Source organism: Centroberyx affinis, unplaced genomic scaffold (assembly GCF_046629955.1).
Source record: "Centroberyx affinis isolate AG114_WGS23_722 - 3 ecotype Tasmania unplaced genomic scaffold, CSIRO-AGI_Caff_v1 ptg001383l_1, whole genome shotgun sequence".
NCBI classification, from domain to species: Eukaryota; Metazoa; Chordata; class Actinopteri; order Beryciformes; family Berycidae; genus Centroberyx; species Centroberyx affinis.
In genome coordinates this window covers 373,432-381,753 of record NW_027279866.1, presented here as the reverse complement: position 1 = coordinate 381,753, position 8,322 = coordinate 373,432, and the positions used below count along the sequence as shown (strand labels likewise).

Sequence of the window (8,322 nt, the reverse complement as noted above, 5' to 3'; positions counted from 1 at the left end):
TGAATAATTCCCATATAGCTCTGCTGCTTTATCTCAGAGTTTACCCATCAGAAACGTGTGGCGTTTTGGTTATAAAGTTGTTAGACGACACGGCACCACTGTTAATCAATAACAAGCTTTGGGCACTTATATTTTGGTTCAGATATTATGGACAGCCCCTCAGACTCTGTAAGATCTATAATAGGCTTTGCCTTTGCGGAGAAATTGGCATTTCGAGTTCTTTTCAGTCACGTCTTTGTTGTGTTTGTGAGAATTTGAAGAGGGCAGAGAGGAATATGCTACACTGTGGGTTGCAGGCTTTATAGGATTTGATTGTACAGTAGCAAGAAAGTGACTGGCTAAGCTTCAGTTCTTGTGTGTTGGGGGGTCTAAATCCCAAGTCCATTAAATCACTCTCTATAACAGATTAGCAATAGCCTATTAGTTGAATAGAGTTCTGAGATGCCTATTTCCCCCATGTGTTCTCCTCAAAGTGACTGTGGCACCTGAAAAGACTGCATTACGTGCCACGAAACCAAACACTTTTAGTATCTGCTATAGAGGAGTGAGCAACGGGCCAATCTGCGGAACAGGATGTCATTAAGAGGAAGACATTAGAGATGATAGTAAGTCTTTATCTCAGAAATCTCAATAGGGTTGTGTACTGGAGAAAACACACACACACACACACAGAGGGAGAGAGAGACAGAGAGAGAGAGAGAGAGAGAGAGGTCCGTGTGCCTATGTCTCTGTGTGTTCTATGTTTTACCTGGTTGCAAGATAAATTTCCCCTCGGGGACAATAAAGTTGAAGTTGAAGTTGAAGTTGAGAGAGAGAGAGAGAGAGAGAGAGAGAGAGAACTGAGCAGACAAAGTGATTATACTCTCAGATTTCATTCTCAGTCTTGCAAGTAATAGCATGGGCATGGCGTCGGTACAGAGGAGTATCCACCAGCATTCACTACTGGGCTGGTTCATGAACAGTATATCTCAAGCGAATCCAAATCATCCGGTGAATGCTAACCAGCACCATTAACATACGCACAGAGGGACCGAGTCCAGTGGAGAGACGGCCTCTGCAGTAAGAGTATCTGAAGATGGATATTGTCTGCTGGGTGCCAAGACTATTTTCGGAGCCGGAGCGTCTGACTTGTCCCTGGGCACCCTCTGATCAGCTGTGTCATCAGGTGTGACAATGACTACACACTCGGCGGATGAGCGCGGATACAACCTGACAGCATCACACAGTATACACACCTCAGAGACATAATGGGTCCCTCTCTCTCTCTTGAGGAAAAATAAATAAATAATAGCACCCTTCTCTGCCTCTTTCACTTGACCTCTCCATACATTTTCCAGAAAACGGAAATATGGAGAGCTATATGGGGAAGGTCTGAGCTAAATCTGGGTGGATGCCATTCATGCTCACCTTGAAGTGGGTTGGCAGGTCTACTTCATAGTTACACTGCCTATTGCTGTATATAAGGGTAACTGCTGTTACATTATGAGGAAGCATCAGTTAGGCCTTTGGAGCACAGCAAGTTCTATAAGATTATACCTCTGTTTATGTGTGTTTGATATATGTTTTTATACTGGTTAATGTTGAGGATAGTTACTTTATGTTCAGTCAACCCTAGCAAAAAAAGAACTATATTAATTCTATAATATATTTTTAAAAGTATACTATACGAACATCACAGTAAAATGTGCAGTCCCATTATAATACTGTATGAATATTATAGGAGACTTTAAAATATCCCTAAAAATATCCATAAAGTACATAAGGTCGCTATAACTTAAGTTATTATAGGCTGTGTTTTTACCAGAACCAAAGGCATGACTCTCAATGACCAAAAGCAGGATGAAGATGTTTTGATTCGGGTCTCTATGCTTCAAAACATCAGTATATTTCTCTTCCAATCTGGACCACTGCATATTAACAGTAGAGCTCTGATGTGTGCTAGTTCATTCTGCAGGTTCTCCGTGTTTGAACGTGCTGATAGCCCTCTGTCTGTGACATCTATCTGCTTTTGCTTGTTTCTTCCATTTCCTTTCCCATTGCCTTTTTTTTCTGCTTACCTTTACATTTTCGTTGCGCGGCGACTGAGAGGAGCTGCTGAATTCTGCAACGTGCTTGCAGAACGCATTGTTGAAACACACATACACGCGGGCGCACACACGTACGCGGACGCACGCACTCACACGCACGCGCACACAAACACCGTCTCCTCCTCTACTTTTTTGAGGTACTTGTTCGTTTGCATGGATGAAGTCGTGTCCTGGAGAAGTTTTCAGTACGTGCGTCAAAAGTGCGTTGAGGATTTGTGGCGCATAGGACTGCTCGCAGTGTTGAATGAACGGAAGGAGGAGGGAGATCATACATTAACTCTTGCTGGCTGCAGGGACTCTTCAGTTGACAGAGGACAAGACAGGGGGATGCTCTCAGAACAGCATTAACTGCTTTTTGAGAAACACAGAAAGGACGGATGAGACCCAAACGAAAATCCACTTAATCCTTTGCCCACCCTGCGATCTTAGGGATTTTTACGCACTGCAAAAGAGTGAAGATAACGCCGCAGAAATGTATGTTGCGTGGTTTTACATGCTTCTGAAGGATCCCCTCTCCTGATAAAGGGACCGAAGAGGAATAAACAAGGCTGTTAAAATATTTTTTAAAAAGAATATTGCAAAGGTGGAGCGATCAGAGAAGGGCTGATGACGGGACTATTAATCCTTTCAGTGCATCAAAAGCACCAAAGGGTATTAGAAACGTTTGGATGGAAATCGGGCGAGTGTTTAGACCTGTTTTTGGTTTTATATGAAACTGGTGGTTAGTTGTTGTGACATCTCTGCAAGGAATTCCACATTTCTCATTCAAGATTTTACTGAGGAGTGAATTTGCTTTGTCATTTTTTTCCCCCTGAAAGGTTGTATGGTGTCCAAAAAGCGGTTTCCCGTTGTGCATTTCAGAAACTCTCACCTCAATCGTTTTCTCTTGAAGTATTCCTTAATCTAAATGGAATTAGTTGAGTCTGAAGCCCTTTGTGAAAGGAACAGACATGGTACATGGGCACAGCTTCCTTCACGGTAAGACACCCGTAACCATCAGCTGAAGCCTACTTGGCCAGGGCTTTTATTGCTTGCGTAATTTTACATGTCTTGCCATTATGAAAAAGTAGAGTAATCCTCTGATGAATTCAGAAGGACAACACAGCAACACTCTAACTCCAACAGGAATATTTTAGTGGTTCCATGGTACAAAATGGGGAAAAAAATACCGTAAAGTAAGATAAGTTCAATCTACTGCAGCCTGCTGTGAATTCAATTGAGAACCACGGACGCACTATAAGTTCCTATAGGGATCATATTAAATATTAATAATAATAGTGATTTTTTGTTGTTGTTGGGAAATACCCACACAGACTTAATAAAACTGTTTGATAACCGTATGACAGCCCTCCTCGATGAGATGTTTTGGTTTAGGGTCCATTAATTTATTCTGTAAAAGGCTTAGTTAAGGCTTAGTAAAGGCTTAGTAAAGGCTTAGTTAATATGCAAAATAAGATTCCAGTAATTCAAACAGATAATGTACTTGCACAAAGTTACAGTAGGCCCAGAGGTTATGTAAAAATCCACTGAACTATGTGGAGTTGGCTATCATCATTAGTGACAAGTTTCTGGAGCTCTATTTCCAGTTTGAATGTTTGAACTGTCTTAATTAATAAGGTACTGCTATGAATTGGGACACTTTATGGATGCTTTGAGGTTACAGCCAGGATATGTGTGGTATTTGATAGACTGACGTACATGCAGCAATCCAAAACCTGAAATGTGCTCCATGCTGACTCAACCCTCTCTCAGTTGAAATCAAGCTGTGTTCAAAAACAGAAAGAGAAAAATACGCGCACATCACAGTTTTCCATCAAAAATGTATTGGTTTCTGTTTTGTTTTTTACAGTTGTTGCAAGTCTTCTCATACTTGGGTTGTCTGGAGCAACAAAGAAGGATACAGCAGGTACTCTAATCTCCTCCACCACCACAACACATTTTCTTCTCAGGTAACCTCTCCTCCATGCTTCTATCTCTGACATTTCATTCGCCAACATCTCTTTCAGTGAAGAACAATTCTGGAGTCAAGCCTGCAGGCCAATGTGGAACTTGGGTGAAAGAACCAGAAGGAGGGCTCTTTACTTCTCCCAATTACCCAAACAAATACCCCCCAGACACAGAGTGTGTTTACATCCTTGAAGGTAAATATTCCCTTTAAGCATACCTACATAAAAAAAAAAAAATTTGGTGATCCTGCTGTTTGTTTTCATTCCTCAGGTTATCCTAGGAGGAAAATCACAGCAACTAACTGCTTAGAGCATGATGAGATGTAATAGTTTAGCGGTTATGAAATTAGACAGTGAGTGGCTATTTCAGCCTGTTAATTTTTCACACTGGGAGATGATATTTGATTAATCAGCACAGAAGATCAGGTTACGCGTAACAAGATTACCAAAATGAAACATGGAAGCTCAACTCTATTGAGAGACTACCAGCTCTGGAAGTGTGAAACAGCCAGGATTGGAGCTCTCTATTGAAGGGGCTGGCGTGCTGAAAATGAAACAAGTCGAATGTTCATCAGTGGACGCATGATTAATATTTCACTCCCTGCTTTGTGATAGGTGGTAATTGTTTTTCATCTGATTCTCTGTGTCTCACAGCCCCCCCAAGGCAGTGTATTGATCTACACTTTGAGGAGAACTATTCGATTGAGTCCTCTTGGGAATGTAAATTTGACAACATTGAGGTTCGGGATGGACCATTTGGCTTCTCCCCAATGCTTGGACGGTATTGCGGTCAGCACAACCCGCCCGATATCAGGAGTAGCGGCCGATATCTGTGGATAAAATTTGTTACAGACGGTGAACTGGAAGCGGTGGGATTTTCGGCAAGTTACAACTTCACTGCAGGTACATTTTTGTCTGTATTATTACTGCTTTTCCCAATTAATTTCTTCTTTTTTTGCGAAGGTTTTCCATGCCATATGGCTTTAACAGCAAGGCTCTCAATGAATAACAAACATCATCCAGGGAACGCGGCCCTGTGGAGGCCTCTTGCAGTTTTATTGATTGTCTGTCCACACACACACACACTCATACCAAAAATAAGACAGTATTTCCATTCACAATGCGAGGTTATTGTCTGTGACATACTTGTGGCCAGCTAGGCTGTTATTTGTCTGCTCTATATCTAGAGTGACTTGGGATAGTGACAGATTTCAGCAGCACAACAGGGTTTGAAGAAGGTGAGGGAGTGTGGCGAACTAATCTGTATTGTCGAACACAATCTGGGCAATTATGGTTGTGTGTAAAACCTCGACTGTCTTAATTTGCCTCACCTTTGGTTGAGATCCCATTACTGAAGCAGTGTGAGGATTGACGACAAGGCATCAGGGCATAACCATGATTTAATATTCCTTCGCCTACCCTTGACTGGGTTTAATAACACTGTCAACTTTTTAGTGTGTTTGAGGCCTGAAAGGCACAGTGCCAGGAAACATGAAAGGTATGCCAATTTGCCTCCACATCTCTGCATATGAACCTCCAGGGGCATTTTTCCACTGGAGATTCAATAGTGTGTCATTGTTGATATGATGAACCCTTATACATCGACCTTTCATCCAAAAAAACCCATTGACAGGCTACTGACAACGAAGCTGTTGAGGCAAAGAGTGAATACAGGGACAATGGTTGTCCCTGTGCCCCTGTAGTCTAATGGCCTTGTGTGTGTTGTTATGGAGGAGTCGAAATAATGAAGCTCTTCAAATATAAAGGGGAAATTATAGGGAAGAAATGCAATCTTTAGAGATGAAATCCAGAGAGGAATAAGGAGGATATCATCCATAACTAGTGAGCAGGGGTGGAAAGAGTTCCTACTCAAGTGGAAGTAGCTGGGAAGTGAAAGTTTAATTACTGGTGTGAAGTAAAAGTAGCTCATTAAATTGTACTTAGAGTACAAAAAGTTATACTTAAAAAAAAACTTTAAGGGAGTGTTGGGCATGGTTATGTGCTATGGAGATCGCAGTCAGTTAGCATGAATCTCTCTGTTGAGCATTCCAAAAATACGACTCTGAAATGCATGTCAATATTTGATCTGTGATTTTAAAATAATATATATGAAAATGGCCACCCCCATTAGTCAATAATGCCACTATATTGAGGTTTCTTTTGCTATTACTAGGCTAGCAAACTAGCTAACCAGGCAAACGCAAACCAATAACACTATACCTGGACAGATAGCTTTTTGGCTCATGTAAACTCAACTATCATGAATAAATGTGAGCTTTTAATATTACAGTCATCCACATGCTTGTGCAGGTTTGATGCAGATCCAGTTCATGATTGGTCAGTTTCTGATGCAATGCTTATGGAGAGTCTATAACATTTGGTCTTTGTAATGGATTTAATTTAAAAAAGCAAGTATAATACTTCAGTCAAAACATACTAAAGTAACAGTAAAATTACTAAAAATACTCAAAATAGTACAAGTGCACAAAAAAGCTACTCAGTCACAGTACCAAGAGTAAATGTGAGCTATTACTTCTACCCTTGCTAGTCAGTAACATAGAATGTAGACCACATTTTTCTGTAATGTGCTAATGAAATATTGTTTCTTTAGTAAAAGAAACTGCTCAACCCTCTTGGGAGTCTCACTGAAAATTTGCTGAGAGGAAAGAAAAAAGCTCTGCCTCCCGACTTGATAAGAAATATCTGTGGCATATGATTTACATAATTAAAGGAGATAAAAGTCCTGAATTCACTCGACTTGATGCTCCAAAATCTGGCTATGTGAAAAGTGTCTCACATCTGCAGCTGCTCTGCTAACCATGCTAATTCACAGAGCCCTCTGATGAATGAGAGGTGAGAGAGGAAAAGAGGAGAGGCAACAAAGGCGACATGAATCAGTTCCTCCTACTCCGTTTCCTCAGTCATTTTAGGATTGTAGAGATAAAACCCTTTATGAGATCTATCTCTCCTTCAGATTCTGCCAGTGTCCTTTCAGAGCCTCATGATCGTGATGACTAATGCAGGTAGTACGGCAGCCGGTGAATGAAGAAGCAGTGACTGGAATCTCACATTATCCCGTGTCATATCATATTTAGAGGTACTCCAAGGAAGCACAAAAACTCTAGAGGTGTATTCATTCAATTTGTATCTAGCAGCTGGCGTCAGAGGAAGTAAGAAAATGCTGGCCTGACATGCAGTAGAGATTCAAGACTGAAGTGAGCTTGGTTGCCCTATTGATACAGCACACAATATCTTATACAAAATACACCCAGGTGCCTCATAATTGGTTTCTGCTTGCGTCATACACCTTTCACACCAGTCTTTTCACCACTTAACTTGTTTCTGCAAGGGTATGAAAACTCGATGGGGAGAAGAGTTTGATCAGTTTGATATTGGAAAATCATAAGTAGAGCTATTGCAGACATCAGTTTCAACGATAAGACAATCAAAGCAGCTGTGTAGGGATTCTTGCAAGAAAGCTTACCAGGCAGTGGAGTCCATCTGGCAGGCTGTGTGTGTGGCTCACCTTAGTTACCTGACTGAACGAGCGTAGCTTGCACTGCAAACAGGAAATGCCCATCTGCTGCCTAACTGCCCGCCTCTTCCTCCTGGGTGAATTACACTCACAGCTCATCCAGCCCCATTATATATTGCTTCTTTTTTTCTTCTGTTTAGAATGTGCTGCCCTCACTCTTTTAACACAGAGGAAAATGGTCATCACTACCTTACAATGTTCTTGAACCTCAGATCTAAAGCCCAACCGGGAACTCGAGGATTAGGGGTTAATTAATTGGGATGGTGAGGTATCAGTGGCATGCCAGTTTATTTTTGGACTAGTGGCATTTAAGACCATGAACTATGTGTGGTATTGAGGCTGCACCATTATCATGGACACCCTACTTTCAGCAATGTGATGACAGTACAAGCTTCCTATATTTGTAGCACATGTGCAGTCACTTCCCCCACATTTTCATTATTCCTAGAGGACAGCGACAAAGCAGAAATGTTACAATTTAACGAGCAGCCTTATAGTAATATATGAAAAAGCAAGTGGAATACAGCATATGTACAGGGAAAGTGACTGAGACGAGGATCCCTGGTGTGTGTGTGAGTATGTGTGTGTGTGTGTAGAGGGGGGTGGAGGTGGGGGGGAGCAGCAGTCAGTGATGCATTGCTCTTCAGGTCGTCCTAGGGCGGTATGACCTTTGGACCCTCTGGACTGGTAGATTAAGTGGCGTTTCAGCACAAGCAGCCCACGCCAGGGCAAATAAAAGCTGCAAGTTCTCCCC

At 41.7% G+C, this 8,322-nt stretch overlaps 1 protein-coding gene across 2 annotated transcripts in view; it reads left to right on the top strand.

Moving 5' to 3' along the window:
* The first annotated feature begins 2,974 nt into the window (after positions 1-2,974).
* The window catches only part of neto1l (neuropilin (NRP) and tolloid (TLL)-like 1, like), a 61,232-nt gene continuing 55,884 nt past the window's right edge, over positions 2,975-8,322 (top strand). For both annotated transcript variants that reach the window (XM_071526067.1, XM_071526066.1), the window contains exons 1-4: positions 2,975-3,065; positions 3,937-3,993; positions 4,094-4,228; positions 4,688-4,936. In XM_071526067.1, coding sequence (XP_071382168.1) covers positions 3,038-3,065; positions 3,937-3,993; positions 4,094-4,228; positions 4,688-4,936 — 469 coding nt within the window. In that variant the 5' untranslated portion in view covers positions 2,975-3,037. The remainder of the gene's footprint in view (positions 3,066-3,936; positions 3,994-4,093; positions 4,229-4,687; positions 4,937-8,322) is intronic.